The sequence below is a fragment of the Esox lucius genome, chromosome 23 (assembly GCF_011004845.1).
Source record: "Esox lucius isolate fEsoLuc1 chromosome 23, fEsoLuc1.pri, whole genome shotgun sequence".
Taxonomy (NCBI): domain Eukaryota; kingdom Metazoa; phylum Chordata; class Actinopteri; order Esociformes; family Esocidae; genus Esox; species Esox lucius.
The window spans coordinates 21,136,944-21,158,387 of NC_047591.1; the positions used below are offsets into that span (position 1 = coordinate 21,136,944).

The following is a 21,444-nucleotide window of genomic DNA, read 5'->3' on the forward strand; positions in this document are numbered from 1 at the left end:
GTTAAGACTGTACAAGTGATGAGTGGGGTTAGAACTGTGCACGTGATGAGTGGGATTAGAACTGTGCACGTGATGAGTGGGATTAGAACTGTCCACATGATGACTGGGATTAGAACTGTCCACATGATGACTGGGATTAGAACTGTCCACATGATGACTGGGATTAGAACTGTCCACATGATGAGTGGGATTAGAACTGTCCACATGATGACTGGGATTAGAACTGTCCACATGATGAGTGGGATTCGAACTGTCCACATGATGAGTGGGATTCGAACTGTCCACATGATGACTGGGATTAGAACTGTCCACATGATGACTGGGATTAGAACTGTCCACATGATGAGTGGGATTAGAACTGTCCACATGATGAGTGGGATTAGAACTGTCCACATGATGAGTGGGATTAGAACTGTCCACATGATGACTGGGATTAGAACTGTCCACACGATGAGTGGGATTAGAACTGTCCACATGATGAGTGGGGTTAGAACTGTCCACATGATGAGTGGGATTAGAACTGTCCACATGATGAGTGGGGTTAGAACTGTCCACATGATGACTGGGATTTGAACTGTCCACATGATGAGTGGGGTTAAGACTGTACACATGATGAGTGGGGTTAGAACTGTGCACGTGATGAGTGGGGTTAGAACTGTCCACATGATGAGTGGGATTCGAACTGTCCACATGATGAGTGGGATTCGAACTGTCCACATGATGAGTGGGATTAGAACTGTCCACATGATGACTGGGATTAGAACTGTCCACATGATGAGTGGGATTAGAACTGTCCACATGATGAGTGGGATTAGAACTGTCCACATGATGAGTGGGATTAGAACTGTCCACATGATGAGTGGGATTAGAACTGTCCACACGATGAGTGGGATTAGAACTGTCCACATGATGAGTGGGGTTAGAACTGTCCACATGATGAGTGGGATTAGAACTGTCCACATGATGAGTGGGGTTAGAACTGTCCACATGATGACTGGGATTCGAACTGTCCACATGATGAGTGGGGTTAAGACTGTACACATGATGAGTGGGGTTAAGACTGTACACGTGATGAGTGGGGTTAGAACTGTGCACGTGATGAGTGGGGTTAGAACTGTCCACATGATGAGTGGGATTCGAACTGTCCACATGATGAGTGGGATTCGAACTGTCCACATGATGAGTGGGATTCGAACTGTCCACATGATGACTGGGATTCGAACTGTCCACATGATGAGTGGGATTAGAACTGTCCACATGATGAGTGGGGTTAGAACTGTGCATGTGATGAGTGCGGTTAGAACTGTGCACGTGATGAGTGGGGTTAAGACTGTACACGTGATGAGTGGGGTTAGAACTGTGCACGTGATGAGTGATGTGATGTCAGTGTACAACAAGGTGTGACAGAAGAGTGAGAAGATGAGAGTAGGGGGGAGACCCAAGTAGCAACTTGTAGTGACCTATTCCTTGCCTGAGCTGTGCTGTTAGCAGTGTACCAAACAAGATAATAAGGTGCTGTTTTGGACACGGGCTGTTAAACTGTCCTCAACAGGAAACTGTTCATTTGAAACAGAACCAGCAGTGAAACGTAAGTCAGAGCAGCTTTCACGTCCCTCTATCTTACATGTATCAAAATCTTATAGTGTGCCCTCTATAATTATTGGTACAGTGAAACGTTTGTCTTCTTTTCTCTGTTCTCCAAAGGTTTTGATTTGAAATCAGATGATTGCCTTGAGGTTAAAGTATAGGTTCTCCGCTTTTGAGGATATCTGGGTATTTTTTCTGGTGGAAATCCATGCAGAAATGAGAGTCTACACACCAATGTGTGAACCTTTATTCGTACGTGCATATATAAAGAAGTGGTTATTTACCATTGTAGATGGCTGCCTTGAGGGCAGACAAGTCACCTCAGCCTAATAAAGAGAGGAGGAATGCATCTGGGAGAATACATAACCCATTGTCCCCAGGCTGGTAGATGTCTCCTACAGCAACAGCATTCATTAACCTTACTCATCAGAGATAGGCTCCAGATAAGACAAAACAGGATTCACGCTTCTCTACATTTCCTGGGTAAAAAAACAGGTTAACACAGGAAACATAGCTTGTCAGGGCACCAATCAAATTGGGACAGATTAATATATTGTCCATATTAAACACTTACGTTTAGTAATTGCCCTTATATCCTTTGAATAACTGCACGAAGACTGACCCATTAAACCCACCAGTCTACGGCCAGTGTCATATCAGGTGATGCTCTTCTGTGCTTGCACTGCAGCTATCATCAGTGGTTGTTTTGTGTCTTCAGTCTCATCTTCAGCAAACGAAAAAAATTTTTTTGAGGTCATTGTCTTGTTGTGTGATGAGGTGCCATCCAACGGGTTTTAGAGGTATTTCGTTGCATAGGACACGGGACAGTTGTTTCTGTGCACTCCACAATTAATTCTGCTTGCTTTCGTCAGCGTAATTAAGTGGATGCCAATACATGGCCAAGGAGTAAGACCCCTAGCACCACATTGCACAGGTCACATGGCATTCTGAGACACTTTTTCTCCACATTTTTGTCTCGCTGTTACTGTGGTTACTGTGGAACCTGGTTAACCTGTGTCCCATCTTTTTACAATCGTTTTTTTTAACCACATAATGGCTTCATGTTCATCAATGGTAGACAAATGGAAACCCTGTAATCAAGGGTGGACATTGACAGCTCTTTTGCCTGTACAAATGCTGTCACAGAACACTTGTCAAGCCAAATGTCCCAGTTTCCAAGCCTGTTTAACTGGCATGGTACATTTGGCCAAGGGACTTAAGAAATCTCCAAATGATAGTAGGACCATTGCATAACAACTACAGCGTTGTCATTTCTAATTGGGTGAAACTAACATGTATACAAAAAATATTTTAAAACAATAGTTGCGAAAATAGAACCAAAAAAAGAAAAACAATTCTTCGTGTCCCAATACTTTCGGGGGCCGCTGTGTGTTACAGTTCTGCTGTATTACAGGTTAGGTTGGTTTGTGGACAGTGTGGTTGAGGTTAGTCATATTGTTCTGTACAGGTATGCTCGATGAATACCCAAAGCTCAGGCTTGAGCAAGTAAGCAGGGTTTAATGGTCGGACGTCAAAATTGTCGTTCACGGAGTACTCGTTGCATACTAATCCATGCACTCGACCTCCATCTTCTTACCTTGCTAAATTTGTCTCCACCTTAGCTCCATATTATATATTATGTAAACCATAAACACTGGTCAGAACGAGCCCGGACCTCAAGGCTGAGCGCTAGCTGACGGAAAGTGAAGTGGAATGGATAGTAGCCACTCATATACGTTTTAAACTGCTCTGCATTAGAACTAAATTATGCTTGGCTGCGCCGCTCTTTCCGCCACTTCAGATCCACTATGCTCACATAATCTAGCTCAGGCCTGTTTGACTAATTTATTATATCATCAACAAACATTGATTCTCTTTTATTAAAACTTGATGTGACGTCTGGTGCATAAAGCAAACGATTGTTGGCTGTGATTCTGTTATTAGTCTTGATTATGTAGATGACTGACTCGCTCGGTTAGGTCATTCTCTAGAACATTTGTGGCTCGTAGGGTGCGAACGTACATCAGGAAGCAGTGCGTTCACAGTTTTCATGCAAACCTCAAACCCTACATTTCTATTCCTGACCATATTCAAGAAACCTTCTGAAAGCTTATCTTTTTACCCGGGGAAATCTCCTGTTTGAAACCTATCACTTTAGATGGTAAAATCTCTCCAACCTTAACGTCTGTTGATTTCGGTGGGCATATTATGTTGATGACATTTTCGTAGCATTCAGAATTTCCCATGCATGCTAGGTTAGGAGTTTTTTTTTAAAGAGTAGATGCTTATTGCTTACCTAATATCTCAACCTGTAACACACTTGAAAACAGAAGTTAATCACTCAAACCAAATTACGCAATGTCTCAGAGTTTCAGAGATAAGACTTTTTTTTTTTAAATTATAGATTAGAAACACACTTGTTTTATCCCTATAGGCCACACTTGAATTACTCAATGTTTTTTATTCTCAGATGCGCCAACACAGACATATCTATCAGAGCGTGACATTGACATTGGGGACTCTGCCCAAGCAAACAACATGCCTGTCAGGTGAATCTTGATTGGAGAAACCATAGTGAGGTGGACCGCGTGTTGGCACAGCGTGGCCCGACGCTGAATTAGTCTGTTGAGTTCACCCTGGTGAGTTTTTGTTCAGATATTCTCAAAGTGGACCAACTGCCTTCTCAAGTAGATTAGTCAGTGAGATTTTTTTCCCAGTTTAACCGTAACCCAAATGTAGCCGTGACCACAACCCAAATTTGGGATTTAATGATAAAAAATAAATAAAACTCGAAATCGAAAATGTGCTTCCGTAAATATTCAGTTATGTGAAGATGAATACCTTATAAAACATCTTTAAGTTGAATGCATTAAGCTACTTTGTTTCTACAAAGACGAAATAGGGGAAATAAACAAATAATACAACACTCGTGTATTGTGGGACATTTGTGCAAAAGCTACTGCCATTGTGCACTGCTTTGATATACGTCAATAAATAATGGGTATACAGGGTGTGATCCACTTAGGCTTGTTTGGCCCAGATGTACACTAAGATAAAAAACATGAAAATCGGTCCCCATTAGGCAAAATGCGATGTCCTCAGGGAATTAAGGAAAACATACATAGAGCTACAGTTGGGCTTACTCTCAAGGATTAGGTATTAGGCATACCTGTTTAAGGTTAGCAGTTTTATGCGTTATATATAGGTTAATTTTAGGCATAAAAGTTAGGTTATTAATGTGTGTGTGCGTGTGTGCCTGCGTGTGTGCCCGCCACAAGATGGCGCTCTTGTTCCAAAGTCACACGCACTATGTCACAGGGTTTGCAAGATCACTTCGGTTGATAATGCAAAAATAGTATATTCGTATTTTCTTACGTTACCTTTTTCTGTCTGCTTGTATCATTCATCACCATGATGCAGTTAATCAACCACACCATTCTGAAGAATGGATTCAATTTGGCAGCAATGTCTGCAGGGCTTGCAACAGGGAAATGTATTTGCTTCTACCAAGGCTTGGGTTCACTAGGCTGTGATTGTAATTTATTTAGATAAAAGCAGAGTGAGAAGAAAATATTGCCAGAGCTTGTTATTCCACTGCTTTTGTCCAAACATGACTTCTCTCCTTTCATACTGTATTTAATTATAAATCTACGATAGCAACTTGAGTTGAATAAGTCAAATGTTCAGCCGTCTCTTAGATTTACCATGTATGTTGCTTCAGTGTTGGCTATGCAGTATAACCTTGACAGCTAGTCTTCTCATTGGAGGATATGTTTTCTGTAGCCTACTCCTCTGGTATTCACTTCATCCCTTGTGATTGGTTTATCTTCAAATTAAAATGTGCTCCTGTATAATAATTCATCAGCTTTCTGGAGTATAACGTACTTGTGATTTTTCAAAATCTCCCTGCCTCAGTCTCTCTGACTCTTTCGTCTGTGTACGTGCATGCGTGTTCAAACACTGTAGAGTTTCACACTTGGCAACGTCTCGGTTCTCACTCACCTGATCCGCATGTGGCAGGTGAAGCCTTATTGCTCAGTGGTTTGGGGGCGTCCAGCCCAATTGAGTTTCATTAACATTTGATTGCCTTGTCTTCTCTGTTTTGATAAAGTGATATCCAGTAGGACCGACTGTGTCTTCTTAGGACCAGAATAAGTAGGCTGCATTAAATATGATACATACAGCACAGAACTAGGAGGTTGTATTGTTTGGGCAAAGTTTATTGGTCATGTGCTCAGGATGTAGGGGGTCAATGGCACAGTACTATACTTAAAACCTCTTATTTATAAGTAAATATAAAAAAGCATACAAAAGAGACGGCAAGAACTAGCCGTGTATATTAATTCATATATTAAAGCAATTTTATGGAGTATTTTTGTTTAAGGTGGATTGGATCAAGGTTTGACTGACTAAAAGTTACTTAGGCTGTGAAATCAGTGGCTTTTTCTACATTGTATGTCATTTGTGTTGCTTTAATGTTCTTTGGGATTCATTATATGACATATAGAAACTACGAGTGCAGTAATAATAATACATCATTTAGTAAAGAATTGTAATGCAAGCCAATTTGATAACTCAATGCCGATATCTACTGTAATGGCTTATGGTCCATTTTTACTATGGATCAATATTTAGCGTACACAGATCCACCACAGTGCTGCTTGTATCAAGTTCCTGAGAGTATCCAGGATTGTCATTTTGCTTTTACTTCTTTTTGCCTGAAGCGTGAGTGGAATATAAGATAAGGCATTACAGAAATGCTGAGAAAGGGGCTTATAGTTTGAACATCTGGCTACGATATTTTGTAGCCAGTCTCAGTTGTAACAGAGATGGTATTTATCAGTTGACCTCCTGATATACTGCTGTTTATTTTTTTTTATACTTTAAGCTCTCTGAGATTCTATGATAATTGCTATACAATCTCCTTCTATTGTTACTACTAGACATACCAGTAAGATTACACACATGGGGGGAATCTGATTTGACCTCAGATGCTTTATGAATGCAGACCCAAAATGACTTATTGTAGATTGGGGTAGAGTTCTTTATAAATGGACAACTGCGTGTTAATATGCCACCTGCATACATGTTGCACACAGTATAATAAAGTGTTATACAAATGTAACAGCACAGCACAGCACAACGTTTAATTGGTTTTATGGAAAGGACTATCACTGGTTTATTTCTTGCAGACTGTGCCCTTTGGGGTGTTAACAAGGCTTCAAATTCTGTGACAAAATGGTATGCAAGATGGTGTGCAAATGAAATGTACCAGCTAAAGTTGTTTGCATTAATTTGGATCCATGACTTGATGACGTCACATACAATTTGGAATTAGAATTCTAACTCTCACCATTTAAGATCACGGGATGATGGGCCATTTGTGATGTCATAGACAAACATTCTATTACACATGACAAAAAAGAAAAATAGTCTCACAACTGAACTATCTTCCGAGCGTGTATTTACCTCTTACTTTCTCTATACGATTTTGCTGTTTCTTTAATTATGAAAATATTTTTTAAGGCGTTTTGGTTCTTTACCATGTTGTTGGTTATCAAGTTGGAGAATCCACTCATTTTCAATGTGTATCAGATCCCATACCATCCGGATTTCCTGGACGTCTTGATGCCACCCATGGTACCAAAACAATGGGCCAGCACACCACCCCTGCAGGGTAGGCCGCTTGCCAACCTGGGCAAGGCTGTTTCCTGGGTCGTGCTCCCAGAGACCACCAAAAAGACCCCTGCTAGACCATTGAGCTGCCAGAGGACCAGAGAGGCCCAGGAAATGTATCAGACTGGTGCCCCGGAACCTCTGCTGACCCCGGTTGATGCCCAGCAGAAACCTCGCTCACCGCCCAGTGTGTTCCAGGAACCTCTCGTACAACGCTTCCTTACCATGTTGACAGACATCAAGTATAAGATCCCATACCTTCTGGATTTCCTGGACTTCTTGATGCCGCCCATGGTACCGAAACAATGGGCCAGCACACCACCCCTGCAAGGTAGGCCCCTTACTAACCTGGGCAAGGCTGTTTCCTGGGTCGTGCTCCCAGAGACCACAGCCAAGACCCCTGCTAGACCACTGAACTGCCAGATGACCAGAGAGGCCCAGGAAATGTATCAGACTGGTGACCCGGGACCTCTGCTGACCCTGGTTGATGCCAAGCAGAAACCTCACTCCCCGCCCAGTGTGTTCCAGGAACCTCTCATACAACGCTTCCTTACAATGTTGACCGACATCAAGTATCAGATCCCATACCTTCCGGATTTCCTGGACTTCTTGATGCCGCCCATGGTACCGAAACAATGGGCCAGCACCCCACCCCTGCAGGGTAGGCCGCTTGCTAACCTGGGCAAGGCTGTTTGCTGGGTTGAGTTCCCAAAGACCACAGCCAAGACCCCTGCTAGACCACTGAACTGCCAGAAGACCAGAGAGGCCCAGGAAATGTATCAGACTGGTGACCCGGGACCTCTGCTAACCCTGGTTGATGCCAAGCAGAAACCTCACTCCCCGCCCAGTGTGTTCCAGGAACCTCTCATACAACGCTTCCTTACAATGTTGACCGACATCAAGTATCAGATCCCATACCTTCCGGATTTCCTGGACTTCTTGATGCCGCCCATGGTACCGAAACAATGGGCCAGCACCCCACCCCTGCAGGGTAGGCCGCTTGCTAACCTGGGCAAGGCTGTTTGCTGGGTTGAGTTCCCAAAGACCACAGCCAAGACCCCTGCTAGACCACTGAACTGCCAGAGGACCAGAGAGGCCCAGGAAACGTATGAAACCCCAGTTGTTGTCCATCAGGAACCTCTTCCACCCCCCACTGAGGTCAAGGACTCTCTTCCAACACCCAGTGTGGTCCATCAGGAACCTCTTCCACCCCCCACTGAGGTCAAGGACTCTCTTCCAACACCCAGTGTGGTCAATCAGGAACCTCTCCCACCCCCCACTGTGGTCAAGGACTCTCTCCCAATACTCAGTGTGGTCCATCAGGAATCTCTCCCACCCCCCACAGTGGTCATGGACTCTCTCCCAATACTCAGTGTGGTCCATCAGGAACCTCTCCCACCCCCCACTGTGGTCCAGGACTCTCTTTCAACACTCCAGCAGGAACCTGTCCCAACACCCAGTGTGGTCCATCCACAGACCAGACCACACTGGATGTGTCGAATGAATAACACCAGACAGGTGAGAACCAGGGTGGCGCTAATTTATCCCCAAGCTGGTACGCTGTCTCAGGCCCCACCAAGGAACTGGTACAACATTTGGTTCCAGGACCTCGGCATCCAGGAGGACATTATCTCCATGCTGAAAAGGTTTTCTAAAAGACTGATAGCCCTTACTACTGGAATAAAGCTCCACCACGGGAGGAACAGGGAGCCGTTGGTAGGAAATGAATCAATGATTCAAGATTGGTTTCCCACAGACATACTTACCAAAAAAGATTCAGAATTAGGATCCCTATTTGCTGACACCTTGGAAGCAGTTAATCTACCACAGCCAACCCAGGAACATCTGGCCCAGGAACCCCTGATCCAAGTGATCCAGGAATCCCTGATCCAGGAACCCCAGATCCAAGTGATCCAGGAACCCCTGATCCAACTGATCCAGGAACCCCTGATCCAACTGATCCAGGAACCCCTGATCCAACTGATCCAAGAACCCCTGATCCAACTGATCCATGAACCCCTGATCCAACTGATCCATGAACCCCTGATCCAGGAACCCTTAACCCAGGTGACCCAGGAACCCCTGACACAGGTGACTCATATACCTCTGGCCCAGGAACCAATGGACTGGGAACCATTGGCCCAAGAACCTCAAAAAATTGAACCTTTGACCCCGGATCCTCTGGCCCTGGAGCCTGCAGAAAAAGAACCACTGCCCCAGAATCCTCTGGACATGGAAACACTGACCCAGGAGCCTCTGACAATGGAACCACTGACCCAAGAAGCTCTGGACATGGGTCGACTGCCCCAGGAACCATGGGCATGGATGGAAGGCAGTGGATGGAAGGTTTCCTGGAGTTTCTTAGTCGGCACCTACCTGCTTTGGACCTTCTGTCGTCGTCGTAAGATCATCCTCAGAAGGCCTGTAAAGGTACGCTGCGGCAGTATGAATGAGCACAGACAGTCAAGGGAATTTTCTGAACTAGTAATAGGCTAGTAAATACACAATCATTACTATATTGGTAACATGGTCTAACTTCTCATTCAAATGTCTTGTTTCCTGTCCTTAGGCATCCATGAAAGCCCTCCAGCGTCGTAAGGCAAAGAGGAAATGCTGCAAAGCCTGTTAAAATATTGTTTTACTGTTGACATGATTAGAATGTCACTGGTTAGTATTAGACACATCAGTGACGGCAGCTGGCAGTCAGAGGTTTAGTAAATTACAAAATATTTACACTTGAATTATAATGTTTTCTTTATGATTATACAGTTTATTGTTGTTTTGAGAAATAAGTAAATATAAATAATTAAATTTTTTCATTTGTATTGTCCTCTTGTGCTGTATTTGTTGGTTTTCATCTTAAGCAGAGAATCAATGGCATAAAAGTGTTATACAATGTAATATGACGTTTTATACAATAACCAGTGAGATTTAAAATATACAGTACTTGAAACTATAAAGCACACACGGGGGGAATTCCAACTGAAAGCCTGTCACCCTGAAGACCTTCCTGACACAGTGTCCTTCCTCCGTGTATATGCCCTCTACTGTCACTCACGTTGCTTCTATTGCTAAGACGGGTCAACTCTCCCAGACAATCCAGACAACAGTGTTTTTTTTTTTTTACAAAACCTATTGGGATATGATTTACAATACATATTCTGTATCTGAAAGAAGGATATCTGAGAGACTATATAGTCAATCAGAATGGGATTTCCCACACGTTACTGAAAAATATAAATTAGAAAATCTGAATAAAGTCATTTTAATAGCTTACTGTGAATAGAAATTAGTGAACTAATTATATTCTTTTTTTTGCGTTTCATAGGCTAGACTTACTAATACATTTGGAGAGCGCAAAACAATGAGTAGGAAAAATGTATTTGATAAAAAGGGACGAGTAACAAATAAGGAACATAAATTACAGAAGCTTACTGAAAGATAAATAAATTACTGTGTCATTGGTATCCTGTTGTCATTTTGCCAGCCTGCAACTAATTGCTATACTTTCTCTAAAATCCCCTTTACAACAACGTTCAATTACTTCATATCGATCTATTTGTAACGATTGCCTTGGTCTACACAGTGCTGCTAGTGTTTTCCCGAGAAGTAGCTACGTGACAGATTAAAGACTGACCGATGTTTAGCAGAGGACTAAAATGTGCGTTTATAGGTAAGATATCCGTATAACCTTCATTTAAACAATGTAATGAGAGATTACACTTTCTATGTGTAATAGATGTGAAAAATGAATTAATTTTGATAGGATAAAAAATATATGTCGTCAGTTTCAGTGTCAGAAAAGTTTACGTTTACATTTTGTGGTTAGCTAAAGTTCGCAATGTAGCTAGCAAACTGTCTATAAACTGGACACTTTTAAACGTAAAGCATTTAGCTAAATAGCTAGCTAATCTTGATTGCTGTCTATCTAACATCTTGGAGGAGCTTAAAGAGATATTTATGTTCTATTCTAGTCGTGCGTTACTTACATTTGCCTGTTGAGTTTAAGTTACTATACTTGCTTATGACTGTACTGTACTGTACTGTAGCTAACAAAAACCCACACGTTTTCTGACTAATAATTCATATATAGTCCCCGTAATATATTAGCTTTTGTCTGGCTAGCCAACATTATTTTGGGTTAACCACCAAATGTGATCTAGGATCAACAATCAAGTTCGCTAGCTAGTTAGGGCTAGCTATACGGTCTTGATTGACTAAGTTTATTTGGCAATTACCTACTAATTTACGGAATTTACGGCATACAGGAAGCGCACACACGGATGTAAAATATCCATATAAACTTTAAATGAATGCATATTTCTGTAAATGACTCCCACCAAGTCCCCAGTTAACAATAAACGGTATCTATTTATCTGATTGAATATCGTAAATGCTAAAGCCTTGTTGACAATGATGATCTGGAAAGTCCAAGTTCTAAAGGAGTCTTCTCGGAGCTCCTGCTTGGGATCTTTGGGAAAATGTCCTAAAAAATATAAATATATTTAATATATATATTATTATATTTAATGTAACATTTTGATCCTAATTTTGTTATTATTAACATTGTGTTCATTTTATTTTTTATCTTAACCTTGAAAACTGAAGAACAAAATGATTACGTATATATTTAGGGAGATTTGTTATAAAATAACTTCCTAAAACATTATACTGCTTTAAAATTGTTGGATCACATGATTGGGGTTTACCAAACTGTAAAGTAATTTAGCTGCCACTTTTGTCAAGAGCAACTCAAAGTAGTGAGTATATATTTTCATGCTATACATCCTCTGTGGTACTCCAAACAACCAAGTGAGTTGTACAGGGCAACATATAATGTGGCTCCTTGGATTGCCTCTTGGTTTGGGTGGGGATCCCTGGACATGAAAAGGTAAAGTGTAGAGTATATGGACTGAACATTAATCTCTGTTTAGGCACTTTACAGCATTGTAACATTTAGGAGCACTTTGTGCTTATGCCTATGTAATACCAAAACAACGTGTAAAGATACGTAATAAACATATAACACAACACCATAATACATTAAGAAACATAATAAACATACAACACAAAACATACAACTTAAAGATACATAATAAACATACACTCACCTAAAGGATTGTTAGGAACACCATACTAATACTGTGTTGGACCCTCTTTCGCCTTCAGAACTGCCTTAATTCTATGTGGCATTGATCCAACAAGGTGCTGAAAGCATTCTTTAGAAATGTTGGCCCATACTGATAGGATAGCATCTTGCAGTTGATGGAGATTTGTGGGATGCACATCCAGGGCACGAAGCTTCCTTTCCACCACATCCCAAAGATGCTCTATTGGGATGAGATCTGGTGACTGTGGGGGCTATTTCAGTACAGTGAACTCATTGTTCATGTTCAAGAAACCAATTTGAAATGATTCGAGCTTTGAGATGAGTGGTACCCGGTGGGGTCTTCTGCTGTAGTAGCCCATCCGCCTCAAGGTTGTGCATGTTGTGGCTTCACAAATGCTTTGCTGCATACCTCGGTTGTAACGAGTGGCTATTTCAGTCAAAGTTACTCTTCTATCAGCTTGAATCAGTTGGCCCATTCTCCTCTGACCTCTAGCATCAACAAGGCATTTTCGCCCACAGGACTGCCGCATACTGGATGTTTTTCCCTTTTCACACCATTCTTTGTAAATCCTAGAAATGGTTGTGTGTGAAAATCCCAGTAACTGAGCAGATTGTGAAATACCGGCCCGCCTGGCACCAACAACCATGCCACGCTCAAAATTGCTTAAATCACCTTTCTTTCCCTTTCTGACATTCAGTTTGGAGTTCAGGAGATTGTCTTGACCAGGACCACACCCCTAAATGCATTGAAGCAACTGCCATGTGATTGGTTGATTAGATAATTGCATTAATGAGAAATTGAACAGGTGTTCCTAATAATCCTTTAGGTGAGTGTATAATACAACATTATAATATATTATTTTATTAAATGCTTTTTATTATTATTACTTTTGAACTCCAGAGGAACAGGGAACAGTCTCTTCATCTTGTACAAAACACTCAGTGACATTAGCAATGGGACATTAAGATTTGTTAGGGTCCTCAAAATCATTGACATTAACAGTGAACGTTGTTGCTACTGATATATAAACACCTGGGTAGCAAAGTCCCTGCCATTGACTGAAAAAGTCTTACCCTTAAAATGCTGAAATTTCACAAAGAAATCTAATAAATATTCTTAAATAAAAATATTTACAGCTCCTGAAAAAATTAAGAGGCCACTGCATCTTTTTCTTTCCTTTCCAAAAAAGTCGAAAAGGGAGATTTTGAGTGAGGAACTTGAGAGGAAATGGGCATCAGAAACGTATCTAGCAAACAGAAGGGTTAAAATTAAGAGACCCCTGCAAATTGAACACTTCTGTTCCTCACTCAAAACTTTGCTTTTCAACTTTTTTGGAAAGGAAAGTAAAAGATGCAGTGGTCTCTTTATTTTTTTCCGGAGCTGTGTGTATATATATATATATGTGTAAAAAAGAAAAATGCTCCAACATTTTATTGGTCACATTCATTTTGTATCAGATGTTGTGGGGGAGGGGTCACGCTGCCTGTTCTGCATCTTTTGGCTATGTAGGTTTTCTTTTTGAGGGACAGGCACCGGGGACCAATCACATCGTGTCCTACGTAGGAGATTTTTTTTTAACCCATTGTACTCAAACATGTCATAGGCTTTAGTTTGCCCACCCTTGGTTGGGAATAATAGGCTGTTGTGTTGTCTAATCAATAAATGATTCAATTGGTGTCTCAGAAAGATAAAGCTCAGTAGATGGGACCCACTGAGGTTTTGATTGAATATCTTTGCAGAATAATACACAGTCTCTTAGGCTGTCTGAATGCATGTATTTGGTTACACTGTTTATCTTTTGATCAATCCGATCAGCTCTTTTTTGCCAATAATTGGAGATAATTTTTTTTTGCTACCTCTGTGTAAATGCAGCCATTTTTGCCAGACACGGCCTGATTCTTTTGTACATTCAGTTAACATAGCACTTGTTCTGGTTTATTTTGATGGAGTACCTGGCTTATGTGTGGGCCTTATCAACCACATTGAAGTGGCATGCGTTTGTACATTAAATCTGTAACCCTGCGTCTTCATTTGGCTTCGTGCGTTCCTGTATTATCCCGTGGGTCAAGGTGTGCACGTGCATTCTTCTCTGCAAATGCCAGACAATTCCTCAGCACCCCCCACCTCTGTCGCTGTGATGAAAGGCATTCAATAGCTCTCCAGAAGAGATGTGTCACAACGGATGCCTCCATTTCAAATTTGACCAAGCTTTAGTGAGCATTCATTATTATGTTAATTGCACTGTTGCTTCTCTCTGTCTCTGTCTCTCTCTCTGTCATGGATATGCCATCATATTGGAATGTGACTATTTAATTAACAGAGAATGTTGACGCTGACACACACTAAATAGCCACTCTGAATGTAATGTAACAAAAAAAAGACTAGGCAGTGCAATTGTCCACCTCTCACAAAACCACCTAGCCTGTCTTACTGCCTAGTTTGTGTACGGCGCAACTCATGTCGTAGGCAGGTCCGAAAGTCGAGCGTCGGTTTTGGCGTCTAAAGGGTCGTGGTAGCTCTGACACTTTAAACACCTTTGGCTGTGACCGCGTGGAACTGGTCACCACTCTGTTGCCTGCGGTTGAGCGGTGATTTCAGCGGGCATGCCGAGCTCATTCTAAACCTCCCCCTCCCCTCTTAAAGACTCTGTCTCTCTCTCTCTCTCTCCTTCTGCCTCCCCCATCTAAGCTCCATCTCTCCGGGGCCCCCGCTCTCCCACTGGTAAATTGCACTGGGCAGTTGAAGATCAGAACTCCGTTTTGTTTCTCAGGCCTTTGTCACCGTCCTGCCAGGGGCCCCGCAAGCCAAACTGACAACCAGGTAAGGAGCTTAGCGCCACAACTGGAGCTAGGCGACGCCGCTGAGTGTCAGCAGCGCACCGGGAGAAATCCAAATGCTTTGAGAGCTCTTCTTCTTTTTGTCACAGTCCCATTACTCTTTGTTGTGGTTTCGAGCTGCTTGTATGGGACATTGAACCAGGGGGGAATACTTGGTCCGACCAGACAGGCAGGCGTGGGCAGTTCTGTGTTGTTTGCCTAACCTAGATGAAGCCCAGATAGGACAGGCGCCGGGGAGTTTCAGTCACTTACTGTCGTCGGTGAGTTGATTGTGCTCTCGCCAGGATTGCCGCGCGTTTGTTCTTCAAACAAAGTTCGGAGCAGAGCTCGTCAACGCGGTACGGCCGACCCAGCCGGACTCCGTGGTGGCTGATGGAGGTCAGCCGTTGCCAGGGTTCTGTGAATGACAGATGAAGAGGGAGCAGATCAATAGAACATAATCTTGTGATTCTGTCTCTGAATGGCTCTGTGGGTTTTTCCACCGGGCTGACGCTGAAGCCCAGTTGTTATGGGGAAATTCATAGGTCAAAGGTGGTACAAAAAGAAGCATGCTTTTGGAAGTAGCCAATATAGTGACCAGCTCTAAATGTTTTCATTAATATTTTTCAGTAGTTTACCGAAGTAAGCACTTTTCATGTTAGTACAATAAAACGGCTACAAAGAATATACTGCTTTCACTGATTTATTTTAGACTGTCTCCCAGAATGTAAAGCGGCTGTCTTATATTTTAGAATCCAGTGTTATTTTAGTCGATGTGAATTAAAGATATTGCATCTTTAGCACATTGCCCAGTGGCCCACTGACGTCCTCTGTAAGTGACAGGCTGCGTATGTACCCGATGTTATGACTGACCATGAGTCACGGGTGCCCAGCTCTCCATATTATGACAGATTGCTCGGCTCTTATCTTGTTTACATAATAGCCCTGCTGTAGTGAGATGGGAACGAATATTGCATGAATATTGTTGCTGTTGGCCAATGTTGCCTGTTCCAAATGGATGATACCATTGTTGGCTTGCCAGTGTATTCAGGTTAATCCCCGGATGGAATGGTGCATCTGAAAGCCAAACAGATTCTGTTTGAAAATGTGGGCTACTTTTGGCTGAATGCACAAGTTATTAATACGTTTAGCCATGCCAATTAATGAGATTTCATCTAAAATGGCAAATGAGAGTCTGATTGAGTGTTCACATTTAACCTGCTTGAATAACTCTTTAAACTGCATCGACTTTGACGACCACCTCACATCAATTGTGGAAGTGTCATTAGCCATATTATAATCTATATCCCTATTTTATGGGATAAAACTACATATTCTGCAGTCCTATACTGAAAAAAGCCTCTAGCGTCTCTGGTGTGTTCTGATCTTTTCCTCAGTCATTCTTTCAAATCATTCTCCAGAGCCAATCTTTCATTGCTGTATATTTCAGTCTGCTGGCCCAGATTGCTTAGGGAGAAGAGCAAAGCCATTGTGGATTCCTTTTATCTCAACACCTTGACAAATGTGAGATATGAACTAGTAATCCCTACTTCATATTCATTGGGCCTGAGGTCTCCGTTTGAGGTCTGGTCGCTGTCAGCTTTTTCTGTGGGTCTCAGATGCTCTCTGAAGTGTGAGGAGGGCAGTGGAGGCTGGTGTAGGGAGGAACAAGGAGGACGAGCTCATTTGACACTGTTGTTTTGCAGGTAAATCGTGTTTATTAAAACACAGCAATAAAAACATTTACTAGGAAGAAATAAAAAGAAAAAACATCAAGAACAATTGCATCTCTTAATCCAGACAGATCGCTGGATAGCTTACTGGACCATGAAATGAATGGTCACAGAATCGAATCCCTGGCCCACGCTGTGCCCTAGAGCAAGCCACTAAACAGCATTTTCTCCTGTGAGCCGCATTGCATAAGAGCATCTTCTGAAATCACTGAACTGTGGTTTATGTACATAATAGAATTAATCTCTCCAATTACTGTCTGTAATTGAACTGGTTGGCCTTCTTTCTCAGAGTCGATCCCATTCTGCATAGATCCACACAGCTCTGCGTTGTGGTCCGCGGTCTCTCAGGTCAAGGTGGGAGGGTAGGGAGGCATTTGGGGCAGACTTGTAGGGCTGTTTATGCTCTCCGGCTGACTTCAGAGTCCCAGAGTCCCCGGTAACATGGCCGCTATGTGACTTGGCAAAGCTTGCTGTCGTCTTGTGCCTGGCTGCTTTTCCCGAGTCGGCTGGCAGTGTGGTGCGGCTGTGGAATTTGGTCGGAATAATATCCTCTGGACGAAGCTCTCTACCGGGGCCAATGTATCATCTATGTTTGACATTATGGTCTGTGTTTGGCATTATGGTCATGTAGCTCATTGTCTGATCCTGAGCTACTTACATAAATTATTGATCGAATACATTGTACAATACTTGAAATATGTTTATTTTATTATTTTTCCAGGGAGGACAGGGGATGAATTGGCCAATTGGATGCAGGGATGAATGGGTTTCCGTAATGATATAGGCCACAGGAAAAGGTGGGGAACGTTTTGGGGAAATGGGGAGGGACTTTATGGGGAAGCTGGTGCTACCAATGCAGTGTATGTATAGGTGACAGTACTCACTGGGTTGATGAGAACTGCCCTTCCAAACAGATGGGACACCCTGGCGTGGTTGACTGTGTTGGAGAAATCCTGGAACAGACTGTTAGGACACGTTTTTAACGGCCCATCGGGGAGACATAGCCACTACTTCCCACTGCTCACCCACACCATTCCTAGCAGCATCTGGTCTCCCATCCAGGGACCGACCAGGATTTAACCTGCTTAGCTTCAAAGGCAAACCAGCAATGGGATGTGGGGTGCTAAGATCCTGTATGAGCTTAGAGAACTTAGTCCTCTAGGCTGTTGTGGTAAAAGACGATCTTGATAATTTACATGGTTTAATAAAGGCAAAATGAAATAATGTATTTTCCAGTCTAGAAGCCCAATTCATTAGACATTTGCATGGTCTTTATCTCATATATATTATGAATGTTGTCAATGCTTTAATAAGTTCAAATAAAGTATTGGATGATTATAATAAGTAGTAGACAGAAAGTTTAATAAAGATCGTATTGACCTCATCTTCCGAAGGCTAAGACGGTGGGTGTATCTCTCTCCCATTGATCTCAAACGAGGAAGATCAGTTAGATGGTTGTCAGTGTCACACAGCCATGGTGATCCAACTAGACACGTTACTTATAACAAATTCTGAATTACAAAAAATACTGTAGTATTGTATTCTATCGTATATCTTAGTACAGTTATATATGGAATAGACTGTATTAGTATAGTATTGTGTGTATTGGTATTGTATGGAATTATATATATATATATTAGTATACTATTATATAGTATTCCATTATGTATTGTATAGTATTGTGTATATTGGTATTGTTTGGTATTATGTATATATATTAGTATAGTATTCCATTATGTATTGTATAGTATTGTGTGTATAGGTATTGTATGGTATTATATATATATATATATTAGTATAGTATTCCATTATGTATTGAGGCGGCAGGTAGCCTAGCAGTTAGGACAGAGCAGTCACTGAAACATTGCTACCTTGCATCCCTGAGCTGACAAGAAGAAAAAATAGCTTTTCCTTAGGGGTCCTTGAGCAAGGCCGTTAACTCTGATTGGTCCCCTGGCACCCATTGTGGCAGCTTACTGCAGCTCTGTAATTCTGAGGGGATGGCTTGAAGTGTGGGAGCCAAATCTCCATTGGATCTTTTCTGCAAACCGAATCCATGTCCCTTTGTATTATAGTATTGTGTAGTTCATAGTATTGTGTAGTTTGTAGTGTTGTGTTCCTAAGTGTGATTAATAATAATATAGTAAATTGTGTTAGGCTAAAAGGGATGTGTTATACGGTTCTAGTATTGTTGTATACCGTATATTTTCTTTAATATATATATATTTTTATATATATGGATGTCTGTTCTGGCAAGTAACCAACACTGGATCTCCTTAAAAAGGGTGTGAATCCTCTTTGCTAGGGAAATCTCTGATTGGATTACTGCAGCTTTTCCCATCTCTCCCCCATACTCAACCCCTCCCCACCCTTTCATCTTTTTTCGAACGGGCCCCTGGACTAGAGTAAACAGTAGCTGCTCCGGTCCATGGAGTTCAGCCCGGTAACAGCACCGCGGAGTGTGTACACAGTCATCTATATTTAATGACATAGAGAGGCAAGGAGAGATGGGATTCATCCCCACCCTTTCAGTTCCTCCTCAACCCCCCCCCCCCCCCCCCCCCCGCGATCGCCATTAGTGTGAGGAGGCTCTAACACTAATGGCCATCAGGTCCCTGCTGCCACTTCTGAAAACGTGAGTGTAAAGATCTTGTTAGGGTTAGGAATTTCTGCTGGCAGGCAGGGCTCGGTCTGTGCCCGGTTACTCCTGTAGTCACCACCCCCAACACACACACACACTCCCTCCTCTTCCTGAGCACGCCCGCTTCTATTTTTACAGGTTGTGAATGGAGACAGACGCCGTGCCCTCCTCAGCCTGAGAGATGTGCTGTCCGGCACGTTGAAGGAGTGAGAGCCCAGCTGACACCCTCCTCCTCCCCTCTCGCCCTCCATCTACTCTGATTTACTCTTCCTTTCATCTCATCTCTCAATCCCCTTTGAAGCTCGGCAGAGCGACAGAGAGGGAAGCTCTGGACATCGGGCTCTCCTCGCATCCCCCTCGCATCCTGTAACTTTAGGCGCTGAGGAGAGCGGCAGAGGTGCCGCGTTACAACCACTTGTGCCGGACGGCGATAGCGGAGCAGAGCGGGGGGAGGGAACGTAAACAGAGCGGTCCCGACTCTGTGCGTTTCAGATCGCTGGGGAAAGGCAGGAGAAGAAAAACAAAGGAACACCTAGAGCCGGCGTGAGGCTCGTCGCATGGAGCCAGGAGAACAGGAGCTGTGCTGACCGCCTCCTCCCACGCATCCTTCAGTTCCACAGCGTGTGAACTGCCCACAGAAAGGAGCCATCCCATCGGGCTCAACCCTGGTCCAGGACCTGCTGCTGATTGTTTGGCCACTTCCTCGTTCTCGCTCTCTCTGTCGCGCGCGCTTGCGCTCAGCGTTATCGAGGCTCCGCCGACGCGGCTGTGACGCTTTGCTCGGTTCCCAGTCTTCTCCGGTGAACCGGGCTAGAAGCGGCAGTAGAGAGAGCTTGACAGTCAGAGATGGGAGTCCTTGTCTGCGGCGTGATGGTTCTGGCTCTCGTCTGGCAATGCCGTGGCCTGGACGGAGCCACAGAACCCTTGAACAGGTTTAAAAGGTAAGGGGGTCGGGACCGGGGGGCGCCTGGGGTTGTTGTTTTGAGTTGCAATTGAAACAGCACATTTGGTGTTCCGTGAGTTGTGCAATCAGATGTACAGATGCTGACCTCCAGACCTCTTCGCTCGCGATCCGGTAGTTTCAGTCACGTTGAAGTTGCTGTGCTTATTTAGGACACGACAAGTAGATTGGATAGGTTTCATGTAATTCCCTCTTAAAAAAATTTTTTATAAAATATTTTTGTAGCTTATCGTTTTTCATTATATGCACCTTGAAATCAAGCACGCTTATTTAATTTGCCGTTGTTGTCTATTTGTAGGTTTTGTCTTTTGTGTTTAAAAAAAATATTCTATGATATAGCATTTAAAACATGTTTGCGCTTGCATTGGGTAATTAGCCTTAAGTAGATAGAAGCTACAGATGCCATATCTTAATTTGATCTAGTTCAACACAGAAGGAAAGATTTTCCTGCAGACACGGGAAATCCGTTTTTTTTTCTATTGTAACTAATGGGAATATTCAGTGTATGGTAATGTAGTCTGCATTAGGTCTACATGGAAAGTACACACATCATATTGAAAAACGCCACAAGTTGTTTTCCTGCTACAGCAGGACGATCATTTTTTGATGCAGTATCTGTGCAAGGTGCTGGAATCCTGTTCTTTTTGAATGGCTGCATGACGACTTTGCTAATGTAAGAGGTGTTGACCAAGCAGAGGTGTTGACCCACAAGAAACTGCCTGTAGAGTTGATTATCATTCAATTCTGTGAATTGTAGAGTGGCATATATGCAATTCCATGTCACACGTTTGGTTGTATTCTTAATTAAACTTTCAGGATATTCTCAGAAATTCACCCTACTTGTCTGGAGCTTGTTTGTCCACTTCCCCCTTGGTTCTGATATATTTATTTGATTTTGAATGCGAGGAACTTAACCCAC

At 42.7% G+C, this 21,444-nt stretch overlaps 2 protein-coding genes across 7 annotated transcripts in view; both read left to right on the forward strand.

The window, feature by feature from the left end:
- The window catches only part of LOC105020483 (proline-rich protein 36), a 57,095-nt gene extending 47,078 nt beyond the window's left edge, over positions 1–10,017 (forward strand). Inside the window, exons 1-4 of one of the 4 annotated variants that reach the window (XM_029116928.2) lie at positions 3,515–3,748; positions 4,058–4,226; positions 7,150–9,693; positions 9,833–10,017. In XM_029116928.2, the coding sequence (XP_028972761.2) occupies positions 7,216–9,693; positions 9,833–9,892 (2,538 nt within the window). In that variant the 5' untranslated portion in view covers positions 3,515–3,748; positions 4,058–4,226; positions 7,150–7,215 and the 3' untranslated portion in view covers positions 9,893–10,017. Of the gene's footprint in view, positions 1–3,514; positions 3,749–4,057; positions 4,227–7,149; positions 9,694–9,832 lie in introns of those variants that run through there. The other 3 variants (XM_029116927.2, XM_029116926.2, XM_029116925.2) reach the window with 3 other exon arrangements.
- Positions 10,018–10,818: 801 nt separating this feature from the next.
- The window catches only part of pam (peptidylglycine alpha-amidating monooxygenase), a 68,012-nt gene continuing 57,386 nt past the window's right edge, over positions 10,819–21,444 (forward strand). For 2 of the 3 annotated variants that reach the window (XM_010887530.4, XM_013140261.3), the window contains exons 1-2: positions 10,819–10,936; positions 19,703–20,505. In XM_010887530.4, the coding sequence (XP_010885832.2) occupies positions 20,411–20,505 (95 nt within the window). In that variant the 5' untranslated portion in view covers positions 10,819–10,936; positions 19,703–20,410. The remainder of the gene's footprint in view (positions 10,937–19,702; positions 20,506–21,444) is intronic. The other variant, XM_013140262.3, reaches the window with a different exon arrangement.